Source organism: Erigeron canadensis, chromosome 1, assembly GCF_010389155.1.
Source record: "Erigeron canadensis isolate Cc75 chromosome 1, C_canadensis_v1, whole genome shotgun sequence".
NCBI lineage: Eukaryota > Viridiplantae > Streptophyta > Magnoliopsida > Asterales > Asteraceae > Erigeron > Erigeron canadensis.
Window position 1 is genome coordinate 37,138,835 of NC_057761.1, and position 24,199 is coordinate 37,163,033.

At 33.4% G+C, this 24,199-nt stretch overlaps 1 protein-coding gene and 1 pseudogene across 1 annotated transcript; both read right to left on the bottom strand.

The window, feature by feature from the left end:
- Positions 1-1,978: 1,978 nt before the first annotated feature.
- Positions 1,979-4,484, bottom strand: LOC122591479 (annotated as a pseudogene).
- A 2,583-nt stretch (positions 4,485-7,067) lies between these two features.
- On the bottom strand, positions 7,068-10,556 carry LOC122591485 (wall-associated receptor kinase 2-like). Its single transcript, XM_043763752.1, has 3 exons — positions 9,662-10,556; positions 9,096-9,260; positions 7,068-8,296 (listed from the first exon to the last, which is right to left on the bottom strand). Exons 1-3 carry the CDS (start codon positions 10,533-10,535, stop codon positions 7,068-7,070), a joined length of 2,268 nt encoding a protein of 755 aa, XP_043619687.1. The 5' UTR covers positions 10,536-10,556.
- Between the last annotated feature and the right edge of the window lie 13,643 nt (positions 10,557-24,199).

Sequence of the window (24,199 nt, forward strand, 5' to 3'; positions counted from 1 at the left end):
CCAATTGTAAGTGCCTCACATGACATAATGCTGTTTATAATCTTAGCTAATCACACACTTGAAATAGTTAGTTGAACAATGATAGAAAGTAGAGATGGAAAAATGTGCGGGTCGGGTCGGGTCACGCCGTCAAAACACGTCTGGGTCAATATGGGTAGTTTTGAAAACGAGTAAAAACGGATTGGGTCAAAACGGGCTGGGTCAAAATCGACTCGGGTCAAAACGGGCCGTTTTCAAAATAGCAAACTAAACCACTGAAAGTTTGAAAAGTAGAAAGATATCACAAACTAAAGAAGAAATAGAACTTTGGATAATGGACAAAATGGGTAAAAGCCAAAAACGGAATCCATATAAACAACTAGAATTCGAACTAAAGGAACAGCTAAAAAATCGAGATAATACAATGAACTAAAATCAGAACTTCCACTGATAACTAAAAACCGAACTAAGTACAATATGAACTACTTGATACAAATAGACGCACTAGCTCAGGTTATAATAGAAACAGAATAAGTCTCCGGGTTTTAGAACAGGTATGAAACTTCTTTTGTGTTTTCGCACAAACACAAAGATTGATTCAGCACCTCTATTCGAGTTTTGATTCAAATAAACAACCCAGTCCAGGTTTTATCATTAAAAGGAAATTCAGTTGGGGTTTAGCACAAAGTTAATTTTGGTTCGTGTTTTAGTACAAAACTAGGCTATATACTGATGGGGGTTATATATATCTAGAATTCCGCAATTCGTTCTTAAAGGCATTTTCAGAATATCAGCAGATGAAGAATTTTGGAATGTTCATAAGTTCATGGTATATTCACTGTCAAACATGGATTTCTTGTGTTCTAGTACAAAATGGACCTGCAAATTCGAGTTTTAGTAATACTCACACTTGTAGTTCGAGTTTCAGTTAACCATGAATTGCATTTTGGGTTTTTATAGGATAAATATCATCAATCACACAAACTAAAACATGGAGTACTTAGAAGCTGAACAACAATACTAAGAAATTATAAACTAGTTAAAAACTGAACTCCTAAGTATTACTGTGGTTGACTATATATCGAAAACCATATTGACATATATGAACATACTTGCTGTAACCCAGAAAATGCTCACCAAAATGCAAAATGAGTTCAAATTAAACTAATTAATGTCACTTAACAGCTAAGAGAGCTAACCGGTAATCCATACAAAATGCGAATAACACAAATTTAATTCAGATAACATCAGATACAAATTAGAACTGAGATAGCCTAAAACCAAGTACAATTTCAATAAAAAATGTGAATTATTATCCCATTTCAACCAGAATTAACATCAATTTTAGTTCAAACATGCAGAAATAAAAACTTTAAATCTGATTAAGCAGAACTTTCAATTCACAATTTTGTTCATAATACCGGATCCACAAAAATGACAAATCCATGTAAACTAACCGTGCAAAAACGATGAAATCTATATTCAAAATAATCATAGTCGAATTGCGAACAAAAATTAGGCACTTTTAAGAAAGACGTCAGACTGGAAATTATAAGTAGGAAGTTGAACTGTTTCAATTTCTCAATTTCTATTCTGCTTTCAACACAGAACATCAATAATGTGAATGTAATATGTTCAGTAAACAAGTCCAAGCATATATCATTCACTCTTACACAAACACCACCTCAAAACAGTATCAGATCAGAGAATATGCCAAATAGGAGTAAAAACCAAATGTAAATCACCAAATCGATGCTTCAATCTGCAAAGACCTAGTCTTCTAATCCTGTTCGATCTAAATTTGATGCCAATTTTCGTATCGTTTATTATTGGATTATATATCAAGTTAGATTGAATTAGGTAAACTAGTGGTGGATTTGTTCTAGTCTGTGTTTAGAGAGAATTTAGAGAGTTAGAAAAAAAAGATTTTACAATTATGATTCAAGTTATAACAAATACATGAGATTTCTAATTATATGCTAATTACATACATAAAAATCTAGTAATTTATAAAAGGATTGATGATTATAAGCTGGCTTTGGTCATTCCTCGCTGCAGCAACATCGACAAAAGATGCAAGTCCATACCTATACCTACCACTAGCCATCGGTGTTAGCTTAGGCATGCAGATTATGCTAAAAAACGCTGTTGGGCTTGTATCGGTGTTGCCTGTGTCTTCACAGTCTTCATGTGGTGCGTTAAGCAAATATTCAGTTGCTTCTTCAATTGAAATACTTTTCACCCATGGATGCTTGTCAATTATTGATGTTGAAATACCCTCCAGCTCTAATGCCACTTCCTTCATAGTAGGCCTTTCATCTCTTCTAAGGTGTAGCCGTGTAGGCATCTTTGTGCAAGTCTTGAAACTAGAACGATCTCATGAGGAACTTATTTTAGTAGCAAGTGTTCATCAAGAACTTGTAACAGAGTCTCATTTTCTAAAGAACCGATAAATAGTTTGATTAAATTTCTTTCTTTCTCTGGCCTATCGAAGTTGATAATCTTCTTTCCGGTTAGAATTTCCACCAGTACTACCCCGAAACTATAAACATCGCTTTTTTCAGTGAGCTGACTTGTGTGAAAGTACTCCGGATCCAGGTACCCTAGTGTTCCTTGCACCATTGTCGCTAATTCCTTTTGATCCATAGGAATTAGCCGTGACGCTCCAAAATCAGCTACTTTCGCTACATAGCTACTATCAATAAGTATATTCATCGGCTTGACATCTCGGTGAATAATTGGGACAGATGCTGCAGAGTGTAGATATGAAAGTGCTCCAGCTGTATCTGTCGCTATTCTTAGTCGAATGTCCCAAGAAATAGCCTTCGACTTGCATTCATTGTGGATGTGATCAAAGAGGGTGCCATTTGGAATAAATTCATAAACTAATGAAGGAACCTCTGTTTCCAGGCAGCAACCAATGAGCTTCACCACATTTTTGTGATTGATTTGGGAAAGGATAATCACTTCATTGATAAATTGATCAATTTGGGTTTGAGTTTGATCTACTATCTTGGACTTTTTTATGGCAACTATTCTGTCATCGGGTAGAACGCCTCTAAATACTGTGCCAAAGCCACCCTTTCCAATAATCTTGCTCTCATCATGGTTGTTGGTTGCCTTTTTAAGCTCCTCTAATGTGAAGAGTTTAGCTTGAATTTGAGAACCCCCATCCCCGGAAATTCTTTGCTGCAACATTATTCCACCATTTTGCTTAAAGAACTTTTCTCTAAGGATCAAATTCTTATGTCTTTTAAGCCCCAAGTATATCCACGTAAAAAGTAAGAGCAGAAATAAGCCAACAACTGAGGTACCTGCAACAAGAGGCATTGACATACATTTAGCACAATACACTAATAATTTGGACTTTTTATAGTATGAGCCAGCAACACATAACTTAACAATTAGGTCTTTACTTACCTACGGAAATCTCCATAATTGGTAATTCAATTGTAGTGCACGTATTGTTATCTTTCCTGTATTCTCCGGGTTGACCATTTGGACACGGGCATCTATAGCTTCCTTGAGTATCAATGCATTCACCGTTGCAACTATGAGTTCCGACTGTACACTCATCAATATCTGTAGAAAAGAAAATGGTGATCAAATCGTGTTGTTATTTACCAAGTCTGATGCAATAAGGACTGAAGGATTGAAATAAAGAGGAAAAGGCATAGCCATATTATGTGGAATTCACAATACTTACTTGTGCAGTTATCTTTAACATATGGGTTGCCAGCATAACCCTTCTTGCAACGACAACGATATCCAGGACCAGCATATTCTTGAATGCATCCACTGTTTCCTTTGAATAAGAAATCGTCAGCTTCCTTATCGACTTTGTCGCAGGTCATGTTTCCAATTGCCCAAACAAGTAACATCGGCATCTTCTCACTTCTAAAATCTAAAAGATCAGTGGAAGAAAAATTGTACCCCCCTTCTTCAATGACAAAAGCATGGCTACAAAGATTAGGATTCAACGGCATTGTATTGTTGCTACTTAGTCTCACTTGTGAATAGCCCAACCCTTTTTGAATCGTCATTTCACAACACCCATTTCCAGAGCAAGTTCCATTTGTGATATCACTGTTGCTACCATTACATGTAGAAACGCATCCGGTCAAGATCTGGTTCGTTCCTTTTCTTCCTATCACGTACGCGTCTGTCTGACACCCATTGGCAACAAAGCGGTTAGTGTCTGAGATCCAAAAATTCCTCAAACTCACCCATGCGTTGTTGCGTGTTTCTTGATCAGGACTGTTGTAGCAATCACGGGCAACATCACCATGACCCTTATCGTACTATTAATTAGCAGGCACCATATTTCTAATAACAATGGTGCTATTATTAAGGAAAAGTTTAGGATCGCCAGATGATCGGTCACAAGTCACAAGTTGATCTTTACTGTGGTAGCATCCTTCTTCTAAACCAAACGGGTATGGAATATCAATATCACCACACGATCTTTCACAATCATGAGAACTTACTCGCCCCGAAAATGCCATTGTTATCACTACTACTACTACTACAAGCAGTATTCGTGAATACATGGTTTCTTTATGAGTGTATATGAATAAGTGATTTTTGGTGTGTATTAATTGTAATTCAGTGAGTGTGAATTTACAAAGGGCTGATGATAGAGATTTTATAAGGGCTGACATATATATTGCTATTGGATCAACTTGAGGATCAGTTGCTCTAGCCATGAAGACTTGGCTCGCCCAAAGTTGCAACTTGGCCATCCATTATTAATTGGTTGAAGCTACACATAGTACGGACGCCCTCGATTAAGTTCATACACACGGACTTTTTTTTTCTTCCAAAAGGACTCAACAACTTGAATTAATACACGCGGCCGATATAAATTGGTTGACTTTAAAAGCTAGCACAATTAATAGAGGAGGTCAAAAAGTCCAAGAAAAAAAAATAGACCAGGTCAAAACTTAATCCGAGCTGGCATTCTGGCAACAAGTCAGACACCTGTCCACGTGTCTTCAACATTAATGTTGTTTTCCTAATTTCTGCTAAAAGTCATAATATTATTCAGACCGTCAACGACCACTACTACTACAAAACCCATACTTATATATAAATACGTATGAGTTGACACAGATTTACATATACTCGTAATCTCGTATCTTATTCTTAACAACATGATTAACAACGACCTCTTTCGCGACATATATTAATATACTTTAACAACATGATTAATAATAAATTCTAAGTTCTTTCACGACATATTTAAATTTGTCGTGTTGTGTGTATTCTTTTAGTCATACACACATCACATGCATGGTTAAGTGAGTTAAATTATACATAAAAAGGATATAAATGTACGTGGAAATGTTAGAACCATCTCAAAATAGTATAAATATACGTTTCATCTAATGCCAAAAAACACTTTTTAAGTTGATTCTTTAGGCCATTCACATGCAACATAAGTCAACTATTTGTTCTTTCTTCTAAAACATATATTTAAGTCAACTTATGGCAGGTATAATAATAATTTTGGGAAGTTTTTTTTAATGGAAAAATCCATTTAGTCACACTTTTTACATTTATAAAGTAATCTAATAAAAGGTTTTTTAAAAGTTTAATATTTCACTTTTGACATTTGTGGAATTTAATACGAGTAGTAAAATTAATTAAATGATAAATAATTGTTAATTAGTTTATCTATTTAAAGGAGAGAATTACTCGAGAATATCGAAGGGCCTAACATACATTACTTTAACCGTGTTCGTGTTAAAAAGAATCTCACAGAATAGATCCTCAGTTTAAATATTTTTGATGAGGAACCCCTAGTGTCTAATCATTTGAAAGAAAAAACTTATCTAAACCTACTATAAGTAAAAATTAAATAATTATAACATGTAGATCAATAAACCACCCCTTCCCCTCTCTTAACAAAAAAAACCTTTAGAATTGACCATGTACACCCCTATATTAATTATCTTAACATTAATAATCATACCGTCATTGTCATCGTCATTGCCATCGTTATCACCCGTCATCGTCACCTCCATCACCATATCGTCACCGCCACTACCATATCGTCGCCGCTATTACTGTTGCCACATCCCACGAGTGTACATCTAATTGGAAAATGTTAGCAACATTATCTATGATATTCATGTACCGGCTCTGGTGCTAGGCGGAATAGGTTATGGTTTTAATATTTGTATACATGAAACTGTTAAAAGTAACTAGATAGATGTCGCGCCGGTTAAATGGTGATTATTTTGAGAATTTATGGTTGTGATGGTGACTGCAGTGGATTACTTAACTATAACAGTTAAGTAAATTAGATTATCATCATTTGCAGTAGTTTTTTTTATTTATAACTTTTTTCATTCTCATCTATTCATCTACGATTACCGGAGAAAACGACATGTGTTCTCCCTCTTCAATACTTCACCTAATCCGCTCCAATTTTGTGGACTTAGAAAAGAAGCTTTTTTCTGGCTGCAAATAAACTAAAAACAACGGAGTTTTGGTTAAGCGATTTCGTCGGAAATCTAAAGTTGTTCTCGCTTCGTTTTCAGTTAATGGAAATGGAAGTACGCAGTTTGTGGCCGGTCATGGTGCTGCTCTTTTTGCTATTGAAAAGGTTACTAGTTTTTTTTATATCTAATTAAGTAGAACTTTTAATTCACATTTTTGTTCATCAAACCGGATCCACTTAATTGATAAATTCATCCAATTTGGACTTGATCTTCTTATCCAGTTCTGGATCTGATACGAATTGTAGTATTGTTAAGTATTGGATTATTTATAAATTTAGATTGAATTTCGGTGAATTATTGGTGGATTTGTTCTAGTCAGTGTCTGAAGACAATTTCTTACACAAGAAAGTTAGAAAGAAAAGATTTTACAATTATGATTCAAGTTGTAACAAATACATGAGACAATGAGTTTATATACTAATAACTACAATCTTAAAGCATAATAGACTGCACCTAATTTGACAGAAAGAACAAACTACATACGTCAAAGACTCAAATCTTGTAATTCATAAAAGGATTGATACTTATAAGCCGGCTTTGGTCATTCCTCAATACAACAACAACGACAGAAGATACAAGTCCCTACCTATACCTCCGGCCAGTCATTGGTGTTATCTTAGGCATGCAGATTATGCTAAAAAAAGCATTTGGGCTTGTATCGGCGTCGTCAGTGTCTTCAGAGTCTTCACTTGGTCCGTTAAGCAAATACTCAGTTGCTTCTTCATTTGAAGTACTTTTCACCCATGGATGCCTGTCAATCATTAATGCCGATATTCCTTCTAACTCTAATGCCACTTCCTTCATGGTAGGCCTTTCGTCTCCTTTAACATGTAAACATCTTTGTGCAAGTCTTGAAACTAGGACGATATCATGTGGAACTTCCTTTAGTTGCAAGTTTTCATCAAGAACCTCTAATAGAATGCCATTTTCTAAAGAAGCTATAAAAGATTTGGTTAAATGCCTTTCTTTCTCTGGCTTACTGAAGTCAACAATCTTCTTTCCGGTTAAAAGTTCCACCAGTACTACTCCAAAACTATAAACATCGCTCTTTTCGGTCAGTTGGCCTGTATGAAAGTACTCCGGATCCAAGTAACCCAGTGTTCCTTGCACCATTGTCGCCAATTCATTCTGATCCATAGGAATTAGCTTTGATGCTCCAAAATCAGCTACTTTTGCTGCATAACAACTATCAATAAGTATATTCATTGGCTTGACATCTCGATGAATGATTGGGACAGAAGCTGCAAAGTGTAAATATGAAAGTGCTCCAGCCGTCTCCGTTGCTATTCTCAATCGGATGTCCCAAGTAATAGCCTTTGACTTGCATTCATTGTGGATGTGATCAAAGAGGGTGCCATTTGGAATAAATTCGTAAACTAATGAAGGAACTTCTGTTTCCAGGCAGCAGCCAATAAGTTTCACCACATTTCTGTGATTGATTTGAGAAAGGATAAGAACTTCATTGATAAATTGATCGACTTGGGTTTGAGTTTGGGTTTGATCTGCTATCCTGGACTGTTTTATGGCTACTATTTTGTCATCAGGTAGAATTCCTTTAAATACTGTGCCATAGCCACCCTTTCCAATAATCCTGCTCTGATCATAGTTGTTGGTTGCCTTCTCGAGCTCCTCTACTGTGTACAGCTTAGCTTGAATTTGAGAACCCCCAACCCCTGATATTCTTTGCTGCAACATTATTCCACCATTTTGCTTAAAGAACTTCTCTCTAAGAATCAAATTCTTATGCCTTTTGAGTCCCAAGTATATCCAGGTAAAGAGTAAAAGGAGAAACAAGCCAGCGACTGAGGTACCTGCAACAAGAAGCATTGACTTAGATGTAGCACAATAATAATTTGACTTCTTATAGTATCACGCCCAACACATAAATTAACCATCGGTGACTTTATGATAGAATCTGGAAGTTCAGAAATCTAATTAAAAACACTTAAGATAACTGGCCCAGTTCAAAAGGGGCTAGTCTCCAATACATGAAGATGGATAGTTTAAAACAAAACCAGACTTTAAAAACCAGATTAGGAAATGAAATATTTAAATATAAAACAATGCAGTTACTAATCCTAAAAAAATAATGGCTGTCAATGGGTCCGGGTTGGTGGGTTGACAGGTAAAAAATTTTTGACACTAACCCGGCCCACTAAAAGGTTTAGGTCAGGTATTTAAACCCTGACCCACAACCTGTCACCCTGAACCATCCTGAAAAAAATCGGGGTAGTGGGTTGTCAGGTTGGTGGGTTGATTTCAGGTCATATGGGTCGTGGGTTGGTTTCAGGTCAAATGGGTCGTGGGTTGTCGGTTTTGTGGGTCAAATGGGTTGGTGAGTCGACCTATTAAAAGAAATTATATAAACTTCAAACATTTTCTGGTTGACGGGTCGACCTGTCAACCCAAACCCATCCCAAAATAAATCAGGTAGCGGATAGACGGGTCGAGATTTGGGTTGCATCGAGTATTGACAGCTCTACAAAATATACAACAGTTACTGATCTTAAATTTAACCCGTTCATTTCAGCCTCTTAATTTTTGCTCCAGATTGACTAGGTTGTAAACTGATCTTAAATTTGAAGATGGATCAACTGTACATATACTTACATATGGAGATCATTATAACGAATGATTGTTTGACGGTGCAACCAGATCCATATTTCCTGCCATCTCCAGAGTATCCTCTTGGACAAGAACACGTATAATTTCCTATAGTATCCTCGCATTTATGTAGACAAACATCAATTCCTTCCAGCTGACACTCATTAATATCTGTAGAAGACAAAAAATGGTTCAGGATTTCATCAGTGGGGAAGTCAGCTGAAAATTAAGCAAGGGGGTCGGAATTATATAATTAGAACTAGGGATAAGTATCCTGAAATGTAAAAACTTTGGACGAATGTCTATAGTAGGAAATAACTAAAGTTGTGTATATTGTATGTAAACAACTTTAAAAAATGTTTATTGTATGTAAGAAAACATACGTGACAACCATATAAAGGTGCCACTTGTCTGATTTTAATTGGTTGAATACATTTTCTTACATACAATAAACATTATTTGGAGTTGTTTACATACAATACACACAACTTTAGTTATTTCCTGCTATAGACATTCATTCAAAGTTTATTACATTCTAAAATACTTATCCCTTAGAACTAAATTGAACTTACTTGTGCAGTTATCTTTAAGATAAGGGTTGCCAGCATAACCCTGCTTGCAACGACAACGATATCCAGGACCAGCATATTCTTCAATACATTCACTGTTTCCTTTACATAAGAAGTTTTTTGTATCCTGACTTGCTATTTCACAAGTTTCATTCCCGATTGCCCAGTCAAGTAACATCGGCATCTCCTTTATACTTTGAAAATTTTGCAGATTGGTGGAGGAAAAGTTGAAATAGTTGTACTCTTGGTTAACAACAAAAGCATGGCTACAAGGGTTGAAGTCAAGTACATCAGATGTATGATTAAAAAAGTTACTTACGGACAAGTTAAAAGCGCCAATTCCTTCTGGGATTTTCACTTCGCAACACCCAATCCCGGAGCATGATCCATTTGTGATACTGCTGGTGTTGTCACAAACAGAAATGCATCCAGTACCATAAGATTCATCCCCCCTTGATCCTAGTATGTTTGCGTCGGCGTTACACCCAATGGCGACAAACCTGTTCTTGGTTGATACTTGGAAATACATCAACGTGAAAGACGGATCATTGGATGTGTTCTCGTCTCTTAACCCATTGCTATCGTAACAATCATGAGCAACATACGAAGTAACTTCAATCTCGCCCGTGCTTATTGACAAATTTGTAATAACGATATTGCTGGCTCGTAAGAGAAGCGTAGGCCCATCACTATGGGACCTGTTGCAAGTAACACGAAACTCGTCACTGTAGTAGCATCCTGGACCTGAACCAAAAGGAAATGTTATACTCACATTACCACACGACGTTTCACAATATTGTGGCAACTCATGAGCACTTGCTTTCCCTAAAGATGCCATCATTATTATTAGTACTACTAGCACTATTGGTAAATGCATTATGGTACGTTGCTTATTTTGTATGAATGTGTGTACTTGGATTTGATATATAAGTGATTTTGGGTATTACTAGCAATTGTTGTATATATGGTTTATTATGATTGCATGAAAGGATGAGTATACAATGGCAGATGGTTGGGATGCATATATATATATATATATATATGACGGACGGACGGACAACATATATTGCTACGAGATCAACTTGGTACGTATACTTGCTCGGTCAATTAGAAAGACTTTTGGCTACTCCCATTGCTGCAACTTGGCCAACATCCTTAAATTGATACACACGGATTTTATTTTATTTTTCTTCACTCAACTATTGGAGTTAATACACGCGGATTGGATTTGGTAGACTTATAAAAGGTTAGCACGATTTAATTTGTAAAGGAGGTCAAAATCTATATCTATATATGATTTTGATGATAAAATTGATGATAATTCTGAGCTGGCAACAAGTTTGACCCGTCCGGCGTCCGCGTGTCTTTAAGACAGACTAATGTGTGTGTTTTTATTTCTCTTTCTAATTATAATATGTTGTACGATAAATACATGACAGATCAGTATCATTTTTTTCTAATTATAATATGTTGTGTGACAAATACAATTCAATGATAAATCAGTAGCATTTTTTTATTCCCCCATGACATTTAAATTATGTATAAAATAATTTTGAAAACACCTTATAAATCTTACATATTATCGTACACAATAAATGTCTAAAAAATTATATTAATTAATATCTTATCGTATACATGAACGTAATATTTCTCAAGGCATCACCTGAGTGACATATCTCATTATAATTCAAAATTCTGATCAAAGTCACGGTCAACCAGTGACTTAAATTTTGTTTTTCCAAAGTTATTGGTGGCTACTAAATATGTGGTGAAAGTAACTTTAAATGTTGACATGACCGACATATCATATATCATTTTTTCTAAATCGAGTGAAATACAACCAACGGCGGATCCAAATGTTTCAAAAACTCCATTGGAAAGGAAACTTGTACGAAACGCGTATGAAACATTTTTTTGAAGTTTTCATATATACCGAAACGTTTCTGTAAAGTTTTCATACCATATCTAATTAATATTAGGGTTTCAATCAGCTTTTTCTATTCCAATAAATGACAGCCATCTTGCAACTATGCATAGCCCGAAACACAAACCAACTACATTATACAATTGCGATCACCATCAGGCTTATTCTATTCCAAAATTGATTAGTAAAAATTTAATCACTGATCACCGGTCACTAACAAACATATCTTATAAAATTATACATATATAATCATACATAATCTCTCAAGTTTCAGGTCTCTTTTTATATAAAATCAACATATTTTTATTTATTTTATTTTTTATTGTCATATCTATACCGTACCCGTATCCTATATTTTTAATTTTGTCTTTCCGTGTTCCCGTATAGTCCCCGTTCCCTTTTATCGTATCCGTTTCGGTGCTACATAACCTAAATGTTTTCCCCCATTTATCACTGGATTTCCTTAAAATTTATAAAATCTACAAACAAATTATTATTATATATAACAATTAAAATTAGCTTAGCTATAGTAACTTTTTGGATTCTTTTATTCGGACCAACAAACTTTGGATTTTTCAATTTTTGCCACCAATCATTAATAAGTTTTTGTTTTTTAACTTGGCCACCATCTTTTGCCCCTTTAATCTTATTCTCTTTAAATTGACCTAACAGACTTTGAGTTTTTTAATTTTTGCCACCAACTTATAATAAACTTTGTTGTTTTTAGTTTTGACAACCAACTTTTTTTTCACCTTTTGCCCTTTTAATCTTCTTTATGGTGATATAATTTTCTTATGAAATATATTTATGTTATTTCATATGTTATGTTATTTCATATGTGAATAGTATATGTGAACAAATATATGCACATATATATAAATTAAGTTGTACCTAATATAAGCTATGTTCATAGTGAATAGCTCTCGCATGAATTTTACCATATATGCACGTAACAATTCAAGTTGCTTATTTACAATAGACCAAGCACCCAGCAAGCTACGTAGTAGCCGAGCAGCCTAACCAGAGGCGGATCTAGGAATTTGGTTAATATGGGGCAAATTTTTTCATAACAGTCAAATGACAAATATACACCGACACAAAATCATTTAAACAAAATTTTAAAAACGATAAAATAAACCGAAAAGCTGCTACATTGAAAAAATTGCAATGAAAATAATAAAAATTTGCTTAGTATACCGTTATTAATAGAAAACACATCACAAGTATAATTCAAACAACAATTCAATAATTCAAAATTTATAAACTATATACCGCTAATATAGTTAATCTTTAATCAATTCATAACGCACCTATGATAACAAAATATAAACTCTATAGCGAATTTAGTTGTTCTCTAATAAAATAAAAATGAGATAACTAAAAATTATCTTATGATGGTAGTTAAAAGAATAGAAAGTATATCAAGACTTAATGATATGAAAAAAGCTCACCAAGACTTAATAGATAACTTGTATTTTCATGGCATCCCACATCGATACATAAGTGAACTCACTATCATTCAAGTATTATAAAAATGCAAAGCATTAATTATTAACCTCCGTCATTTCACCCAAAAACTTGAAAGAAGTCGAGGGCCATGATAATATGGGCGGGGGGCATCATGCTAATTTGGACTTAAAAGGTAAAACAATCTATCAGGAATCAGTTCTATATATAAGCTAATTCATGAAAAGTTATTGGGGGCATTACCCCCGTATGTTATAATGTACATCCGCCCCTGAGCCTAACTGTTTGGGGCTTTTATTATATAAAAAAAACATCCTTGTTGGCATTACGTGATTGCCCTTAAACGACGTTTAATATATACATATATTCCTTGCTACTTCTACTTTGTCTTTTTTAATTCACATATTAGTATGTTAATCTTATTTGTTATTTCCCACCAACACCACTAGCTGTGTGTAAACATGTTTTTATTAAAGAGTTTTTTTTTTTTTTTTCATGTTAATTAAAAGTTACAACAACCTTCTTTTGTCAAAATGTATGACTTTTATGTAATCCTTAATAGGTTTCTTTTGTCAAATTGTAAAATATAACAGAGTTTTATTTTGTCGATCAAAAAAAGGTTGTTTCCGCGGCAATGCGCGGGGATAAATAACTAGTGATATAAATTTATGGAATGTATGAACTACTTAATAAAATTTTGCTTTCTATATTGGTCAAAAAATTTATTAGTTTCTATATTGAAAACGTAAAATTATAATTTTTGTTACAAAATGTATGAATGAAATATTTAATTGAAATTTTCATAAGTTATGAAGCTTAAACCAAGTTTTATTAGGAAATAATACCATATGCATTTTATTCTAACCTAAGATCTTACTGTACCTATGAGTAAAGATAAGTTCAGGGCATTTTATTTTAATATATATATATATATATATATATATATATATATATATGAGAGAGATTAAATGAGAATGTGTGTTAAAGAAAGAAGGGGGAGAAGGTCTTATTGGCCAATCGGAGTGTGACCCGTCGCCTTTAATAAAATACGCGATGGCATTTTTGTAAACAATTCGACTTTTATCTATAATTTTTGTAAAAAATATTACCTTCTTCTTTATTCACTAATTTAAACATTTCTACATAATATACCTATAATAGCCTTAAATCTCAACCATCATCTTCTTTTTTCTCCTCAAATCTCAACCACTCATTTTTTCTCTCTCCTCCATAAATCATATTATTCCTCTATTTTATTCAAAATCTTTTATCTCAAAAACCGTATATCGATAAATTATAAAAATTATATGAGTGTTCTTAAAATTCATTCTCTTTCATTAGGGATGTCATTCGATACACTTTCGATGAATTTTTAAATTCGAAGGCGGAGCCCGTACGGCTAAGGCATTTGGCTATACACTCTATGACTTATCACCTCCTACGACCTATCACCTGCACCATCTCACTGTTGCATTGCGCGAGTACCCCGCTTGTATCGTGAACACATATTTGCCAGCTGAACCAACAGTAATTTTGTTTCTAATTTGAAAAGCCACAATAAATAAATGATTATTTCTATGAAATAATTATCATTAGATGGTTCCATCAGTTGTATCAATAGACTTCCCAGAGAAATAAAAAAATTCCCTCTGACGTACCTCTTCCTTCAATTCCTATGACTATCTATGTTTTATTATCACTTCATTAGTAACAAGTTTCCATTTAATTTATCAATATCTTTTATTTTGAACTAATAGGGTTGCATCTATATTGTATTTGTTTTGCAGTTTTCTTTAGCCTCTCTACTAAGATCATTATCACTCTGTATTATTATTTGCATCTTGATAGTGATTTTTCAGGACATTGATACTAATTATAACAATCAAGTAAGTTGTTAATTTCATGTTGATATATTTTCCTATTTCTTTTGTTTTTCACTTTTGTAAATTCCTTAATGCATATCAACTGTTTGATAAAATGCCTAACTGAAAGAAAATGGTACACATGTTTTCTTTTTTTTTTATATATAAAATTGAATGAGACCCAATTCAATGAGGAGTCAAACTAAAGATAATCTAGGTAATTAATATTCTCCCGTTGGTCTTGTATGAGGAAATCCTAATGTACAATACTAATGATCTCACATCACTCCCTAAATTAATGATATGTTGTTATAAAGTCACAAGAACTGTAAGTTTGTTTTATCGGTTCCATAATAGCTTTTTATTTATTGTTTTGGAGCTAAGTTTCTTCCTTTAGTTTACATCCTTAAGTTTAGGAGTAGTTGCTAGCTTGCAATACATTAAAATTCCATGTATAGTGAATTGATCCTCTTTTTCATCTAAAATGTCATGACTAGTCATATAAGACAAATACTCAGTTCTTCATTTGTACTCCTTTTTTCAATTCCATGTATATACATTTGTCGTAACTTGCAAGTCTCCTTTTTGCTTAATTTTTTTTTTTGTGTCAATTATTGTTCTTCATTTGTACTCCTTTTTCATTTAACTCGGATATACGTGGATGTAAATTTGAGTTTTTTCATTTATATTTCCTTTAGTATGCACCTCAAACCTTTTGATGCGCATTATTGGCTTATTATGGTCTCCATACATAAATTTGAAGCCATTAAGGGTCATGTCATTATTTATTATACAATAAGTATTAAATTTGATAAGTGTGAGGTTTCATATCTAAACTTAGGTTCACAACCTTATATTTACTTTTTCTTTCTCTCGATATATATATATATACTAGCTAATCAACCCGGGTGACAACCCGGGCATGATTAGAAAAATATAAATAGATTTTTTTATGCTTTACACTTAAACTAATTACAACCTTTTATGTCTTGTGTTTTCAACTTTATTTCAAAATCCAGATATATTAAAATAAAAAAAACCAATGTGCAAGGAACTAAAGGCATAAACAACACTATACAACCCACTCCCCTCCAGCTCCCATAGTCCCATCCCATCAAACCTAGTTGCCAATAAACCATTTATCCCCATTCCTATAGTACCCACAAACACTAATTTATAGTTCTGACAAGCAATTATAAACAAATACTAATTTCCCCGTTTACATCAATGCTATTTAAAACCCAAAAACATAGAATATTTCAAGTTCTACAAAAGATACAACATTTACCGAGTGTTGGCGTGTGTGCAAGAACAATGGTAAGAGTAGTACAGTTATGGCTGTTATGCTACATTATCGTCAAGACGTCAAGTGATCAGGAACAAATATAATACATGAAACTGACATATCATATATTTTAAATGTTAATGCTATGTGTTCTAATTAGCAAATATGACAGTTTACACAAGTATACGGAGGAAGGCCAAACCCACAGCATAAATTGAGACGAGTGTACCCATGCAGTACTTTGTCAATTCATACCTGCATCACCATAAAATAAGTAATTATTGGTTTCATCTAAAAAACGACATCTTTTCTTTCACAAGTGAGTGATAGTTGAGGGATATATTAATTACAATAATTTGAAGGTCGTTTTATTACCATATCATATGGTGCAAAGTTCACTATGCATCCTCTCTATATCATTCCTTAAGTTTTCTGTCTCGAGTTGCAGCAAAGAAAATGATTTTCCTACAAAAAAAAGTTAAGAACTATCAGCTAAATGGAAGACAATTCACCAAAAGAAACAAAGCGTATCTGCTATCCTTTAAATTAAGTCACATACTTTGTCAAAAATGAATACAACATTTGATTTTTATCGCAATAGTATGACTCCAACATCGAGTCTTGGTCCATTAATAACAGATGTAGATGACCATATATAATGTCTGGTTTAATCTATACGAATCCTCTATTTTTCTTGTTGTTAAGGGATACTTTAGATATTGTTGATTAATAACCAACCATTGTTGTGAACTTGTGATACTAAAAATGTGCATCAGGTAAAAATATATTAAAAAGAGTAAAAACATAAATATCAACACATATGATTAAAACCTACACCAAAACTTGATAAAAGTCCATACGAAAAACCTAACCACTCTCTATAGCCTAATGATTGTTCCTATACATGTTTTGATTGGTATAGTGTTTCGGTCGGATATCCAATTTTGGATCGGAGTATTTGAACAAAAAAGGTAGAATCTTTGATGCAGAAACACTGAAAGAAGAAATAAGAAACCAAAGCTCATTATCAAAAGGAAAGAACAAGCGATGACAAAAGCACATAGACAAACATCAGAACACCCCACTTCAAACAAAGAGTAATCTTTTCAGCATTGATAAAGGTTGTTCCGAAATCAGTTGGTAATGGGTACATATCTTCACAAAATCATGCCATTCAAGTATTAGGCATTTATATAAACATAAGTATATCTTTGTCTATAATATCCTTAAGTTAACGACACATGGAAACCTAATTGCAACCATACTCTTAACTTGCATACAAAGTAAAGTCCGGCAGGTTAGCATTTGGGTCTAATTGGTACTTCGATATAGCTTGGGTTTGGTTGACCAAAAATAGTTTTTGTCCAAAAACATTAACTAAAAATAAAAATAAATATGATCACTAAAGTTATACTAACTTTGGAAGCCGAATTGCAACCAAGCTATTGACTTGCAGACGAATCAAGGGTCAAGCAGGGTAGGTTCTGGGTATAAATGGTAGATTGGTATCTCTAGAACGACTCCAGTAACTTCAAAAGTCAGGTACAACTCACATTGAGTTTGCAAAGTGGATGGGTCGTGCAGGTTGGGTAACAGGTTAAGGACAAAGCAGGGAACTTTTAGTACCTGTCAAAATCAGTCAGATCGGGTACAAGTACTTTGATCATTTCTTTTGATACAATTTGAAAAATTTAGTATATCGTAACTGTAAATAACAAATTTAAATCTAAATTATGAAAATAGCACTGGACTGGACTATAAATATGCTTCCAAACTTCTCCTATGAACCAATCTTACATGGCTCATGTGAGAACACACGAGTCTTACGTGGAACTTGCTTAGGCTATCCACACATTATACTTTTATATGAATAATAATGCATCAAATGTGATTAAGATAACATAGTCCTACAATGATAATCTAATTCATTCAATTTTTATGACGATTTAGGAAGCTTTATGCGTCTTGAGTACACTATAGGTGACTTTAAATGCATTCCACCCATTTAATCCATTTTTATTGCAAACGATTCTCTACAACTTACCCACTAAGTCCATTGGTGACAAAGTATAGTCCATTTTGACTCAGTTATCAATATACAGGCCCGTTTAGTTAAGCATTTAGTTGTAACTTGTCACATACCCACATGGGTAAAACAAAATGTCAAAATGATATTAGCTAAAAAGGGAACATGTCAAATAATTCGTAAGTCACCTAAATACTTATATGATGATGCATATTAACAGAAAAAATCATTTATAAAATATAACTCATGTTGTCATATTTATTGTCAGAAAGAGAAAACACGCAGGAAGGTCAGGTATAGCTCATGTTAAGTCGACCGATTTTTTTTCCCAAACCCTATTGGCCAATACCTTTTCTCTTTCTAGAGAAAATTCACATAATATTCAGCTAACTAACTTGAATATTCTATACGCAACAACTAAGTTCACACAAATTCCAGGACTTATTTTATAGCTTCAGAACGGAAGTGAAGATCAGAAATTACAAATTTTCATACCTATTTTATAACTTAATAAAACGTATAAGGGTTTGATTATAAAGAAAAATACACTTGAATCAGTAAAATTTATATCATTCCAAAAATTAGGGGTTTTTTCTTCACAATTAAATTCCAGGAAATCAAAATCGAATCCATCCATAAAACTAAATCATATAGATAGATATAGCTATAGATATAGATAGATTGACGTACATATTGGCATAAACATGCAATTTAACTTCCAATCGTCGCAGATCCAAATCCTCATGGTGTGTGAAAATACACCTTCAATTCTTTGTACAAAATTGATGCTGATAAAGAAGGGAGCGTACTATTGACACCAAGGAATTTGGCTATTGACACCATACCTCAAAAGGGGCGAAATTCGCCCCTTCTGACTTGAAAATTCGCCCCTTCTGCTAGTGACGGTCAACCTTTATTCAACGTCATTAATTAATTTTGACTTTTACTTTGGGCAGATGGGACGAAATATCTTGGGCAGAAGGGGCGAAATTCGCCCCTTTTGAGTATATATTTAAATTCCTAATCCATACATACTAGAGGTGCGCAAAAACCGATCCGAAAAACCAAAAACAGAAATAAAGATAAAATCGAACCTAGAAACCGAAAACCAAATAAAGGATTGGTTTGGTTTTGGTCTTCTAGAAACCGAAATGATCGGTTCGGGTTTCGGTTTCATGTATAAAACCGAAACGAACAGAAATCATATATGACTTAACTTATTATATATTTGTGTTCTAGTGTTAATATTTAGTACATGGTCTTATGGTTCATTCAAACATTAAAGAAGAAGATATGGAAGTATCAATATACTCACTCATGATATACCCATACGGAGCTTTAGCTCCGTACCCGAAGCAGAATACGAAGTCATCTTTGTACAGGTAAAAACACTTATACCCATAACGGAGCTCGATCTCCGCTTAACATGACTACCCCGGAGCCCCAAAGGTAACGAATACCCAGCTCCGAGGAGATATAAAGAAAGATCGGATAAAGATCTTTCCCATGATAATCTTATTAAACATATATCGAAGCTCCGATATACTCAGACACAATTTGGTAACAAGATTACCACAAATCTCCTCAAGAAGGAAACAAGATATTCACAAAGGAGGAAAAGATTTACCCTAATTCTCTTACCATCCTCTCCAAGTTATTTACCCTCTATATAAATAGAGGACGAAGCCTCACGACAAAAATATAATCAACAATACATTCGATATACAAAACCCTACAAATCATTCATAGTTTATTCGACCTTCGTATAAACCCTAAACAAAACCCACAAACCCTAAGTCGAACATAACGACTTAGGACCAATAAATCATAGGCGTAAAGCGGTCTCCGACCCTCTGACTGTAAGAGAATCGCCGATAAACACCAACAACCACACTCACACATCCGGTTGGACCATAGTGCGATTATTTGATCAAACACTCATTATGTTTGAAAACGATAACATGATTATGATAATCTTATTCATGCAATCTTCTTTCACTGTTGTTAACATCTTTGAAAGTATATTCTGGTTGTTTTGATTAACGTAGTCATTATAGTTCTTTTATCATCAATACTCTTATTTATACTATCTCCGATTTGAAAAACCAAAAACTGAATCAACGGATTGGTTTGGTTTTGGTCTTCTAGAAACCAAATGGATCAGTTCGGCTTCAATTTCATATATAAAAGCCAATGGTAAAAACCGAACCGACTTAAGTAATACTATGTCCTTACGTGTTCTTCTTCGGCCGGAGATAAACGTCTAGCAAACGCATGACCATACACATCATCTGTGTCATAATTATGTGTATGATATATCACATTTACTCTCCAATCATATGCCTTTGAATCATGACCATGCGACTTGAAAGGACAATTACATTTTTTCAATAAATTTTTTTTTGATGCTCGTCCTCCTCTTACGGTATACTCTACCACCATCACACATGAATAATACCATACAAATATCATCGGCTGCCTTTTTGTTTGATCTACCCTTGACTAGGAAATAAAACAACATTTTATATAGTTATGAGTTATGACACTATTACACAAATGTAAATAGGACACCCTAAATAAAATCCGTTATTCTTATTGACTGGAACATATTAAGGCCACCTAAATAGAACTCCCCAAATGGAGCCCTCTATCTTTATTAATTAGGTCATATTAAGGCCACCTAAATAGAACACCCTAAATAGAACCCGTTTTTCTTATTAACCAGGACAAATTAAAGGCACCTAAACAATAACCCCAAATAAAACCTGCTTTTTCAGCACCGGTCATATTAAAACCACTTTTAGGAATCCTAATGAAACCCCAAGTTAAATAGAATTTGATTTTTGGTGTAAGACCATGGCCAACGTCCCGCCCTATTTCTTCTTAAATTTTTTAAACATTGGTCTTTCCTTCCCTCAAATTAGATTTTCTCAAAATCAAAATCATACCCTTGAAAGAAATCAAAGTCATACAGACTAGCTATCTCTATCTTCCTTGACTCCTTTTAACCCCATTGAATTAAAATGTCTTGTTGAGCGTTCTCTCACAATCATGTATGTCTTTTTTATCTTTTTCAAATTAGCCTATAGGGTCATACACAATTGAACATATATAATATTTATCCATAAAGCTACATAATGATATTTGATCATTTACGCATTTAATTAAATAGTTTTAATTAATTTATACGTTTATAAATTAACGCGAGTTAATTGAGGATAAACCGATAAAACGACAACCGTTATTTATAGTAGTCGATTAAAGTTAGTTTTAATTGATTGATAAATAACTTATTAATTAAATGAGTTTAATTAATTAATTGAGTTAACAGGTTGGATAATTAATAAATGTCCATATTTAATTAATAGTTAATTAATTAAATAAGGAAAGTCGGTCCGACCCACATATCCCCATGGGGCGGTTCTAGATCAATCCTAGGAGGGGGAGGATGAAATTTGCAAGGGATTTTTAGGGTTTTTGGTTTCATAATTTGATTAGAATACTTCCCTATAAATACCTTAAGAAATCCCTAATTAATTCATTTATTCATAAATCCCTAACACACACACATAAAGGTGAAATCTTATTTCTCCCTTTTGTGCATGTCAAACAAAACATCCCAAAATAAGCAAAACCCCAAAATTGTTTTAGCTATAGAGGTTCGAATTCCATTAGGTGGAATTGTAAGGGTTTCGTTTGTTGCGTTCGTAAGCTTCAAGGTGTCTCGCAGATCCTTCGTTAAGACATTGTTCATGTATGCACTTACGGAGGGTTCTACACTTGGAATCTCGTTTCCGAAATCTTCCACATCACGAGGTATCTTGTTTACCGCAACGAGGTCAGTTTTGTTTTTATTAAGTTACTTATATTGCATTGCATGGTGATCTTGGTCCGAGATGTTAGAACTATTAAATGTCTCTTAAAATATTACCACACGTTTTTAATAGTTGCTAACAGTTTATTAACACGCTTCCGCTTAGCAATTTGATTTGTATTTAAAATTTGTTTTAAAACTGAGTCGTTACCCGACCCCTTTTATGTTAGCCAGTTAATGAAATTCCAACAAAAGTGTGGGGTCAGATGAGGCAAATTTCGTCCCTTTTGCTTATAAATTCGCCCCTTCTGATCAAAATTTTGCCCATTCTGCTCTGACATATTGAGTTGAAGTGACGTAAAGTTGACAACATTAAAATAAAAAATTTCAGGTCAGATGGGGCGAAATCTAAAATTCGCCCCTTCTGAGGGGTGTCAATAGACCAAAAAAGGGTGTCAATAGGAAGCCCGAAAGAAGGATGCAAAATAAATACTGTATATTCAGAATTTTTTTGGTGGGGTAACCATGGGGTTCAACTGCCACGTGGCAAATTTGTGAAGATGTTTTTTTTTATCTGCTTTATTAGAAAAGAATATATATATATATACTAGGTTAAGCCCCGAGCGTTGCACGAGATAACATAAATTTTTTATCAAATGGTTCAACAAATGTTCAATATAAAAAAAAACTGTCATAGAAGAACGAAGATATTTTTTTATGTAATGAAGTAAAATATCAAATGACAAAGTAATAAACATTATTAGAAGGAAAAATTATAAACCTCAAGATAAATCTTCACTTTTTTTCATCCTCCATGGTATAAAGTCATGTAGAAATTAATCTTGACTCAGTCATATTATCTAGTTTAAGTTGGTTTTATTTAAGTTAGTATTTGAGTTGGTTATAGTGTTGCTTCAAATAAATGGTATAAAGTCATGAGGTTGACCGAATTATATGCAATTGAGAATATGGACAGTATGGGTCATAACCATGACCAATTCCTTAGGTAAAGTTGGTATTTTATTTCCTTATTTTTAGGATCACATGAGATGTAGTTTTGCCTATTTAAGGCTTATTCAGTCATTCAATGAGAAATAAGTTTCACCTTTGTTTTCTATAATTTTGTACGTATTTACTCTCTTTTCATATTAACATGCATAATATACATACTGAGTGAGGTTGAGAGTGATAAAATAAAAATAAAAAGATAAAACTAAAAAGGTGAGAAAGAAACCAGATTTACACCACCATCACCACTTTGCTACCCACCCCTTTGGTACCTACAGGGCGGGTGGTGTTCCAACTGGTCACCGGTCGATCACCACCTTGCCTCCTTACGTATTACGTCTACCCTTAAAGAATTAAACATAGAGTATATAAAAACATAAATTCAACTTAAATTACGACAACATTTTTTTATGTTCCAAGTAATCTAAAGTTTATATTTTTGCAATATATTTATGTTGGAAAATATAAATTAAAAAAATTTACATCTCAAAAGATATTATATTAAAAAAAATTAAGAATCATTATTACTTTTTAATAAGAATTAAAAAGATCTTTAAAATAAGGAAACTTTTTTATAAATTTGGAATATGTCATTAATATATATTTTAGCTAAAAAACTATTATCATATATCTCTTTTATATATATGTTAAGTGTCATCTAATTATATAAATAATATTTTGAATAATTTTTTGTGGGATTTTAGACCGAATATCTATCATGTTTTTCAAAATATAAACAAAAATCTCATTAGATCAAGTGGTTTATGTTGCACATAAAAAACTTGAGGTTGTGGGTTCTAATCATGCTTATGACTTTTTAATATGCTATTTATTCATAATTAATAAAAGCTATGATGATGATTTGTCAAGTATGTATAGGTGTTAGCTTACATGTTAACGTTTAAGAGACTGGCGACGTGAGATCGCCACGTAGGAAAAAGATGATGTGGCGAGCTCATCAAATTGAGATAGAGAATTATATATTTACTAGGATCTTTTACCCGCGCGATGCGCGAGTCAATAATTATTAACTTAATTAAGAACATGACAACTTCTAGATAATTTATAATTAACATTGTTTTGACAAACTTATATATGATCTCTGCAATTTCATCATATTCATTTCATAAAAGATTTAACTTCATCAAAAAGATA

Coding starts and splice junctions, on each gene's coding strand:
- LOC122591485 (XM_043763752.1), bottom strand. CDS start 10,535: ATGCATTTACCAATAGTGCTAGTAGTACTAATAATAATGATGGCATCT. Junction 9,261..9,661: donor TCTTAAAGATAACTGCACAA/GTAAGTTCAATT, acceptor TGTCTTCTACAG/ATATTAATGAGTGTCAGCTG. Junction 8,297..9,095: donor CGTTATAATGATCTCCATAT/GTAAGTATATGT, acceptor TTCTTGTTGCAG/GTACCTCAGTCGCTGGCTTG.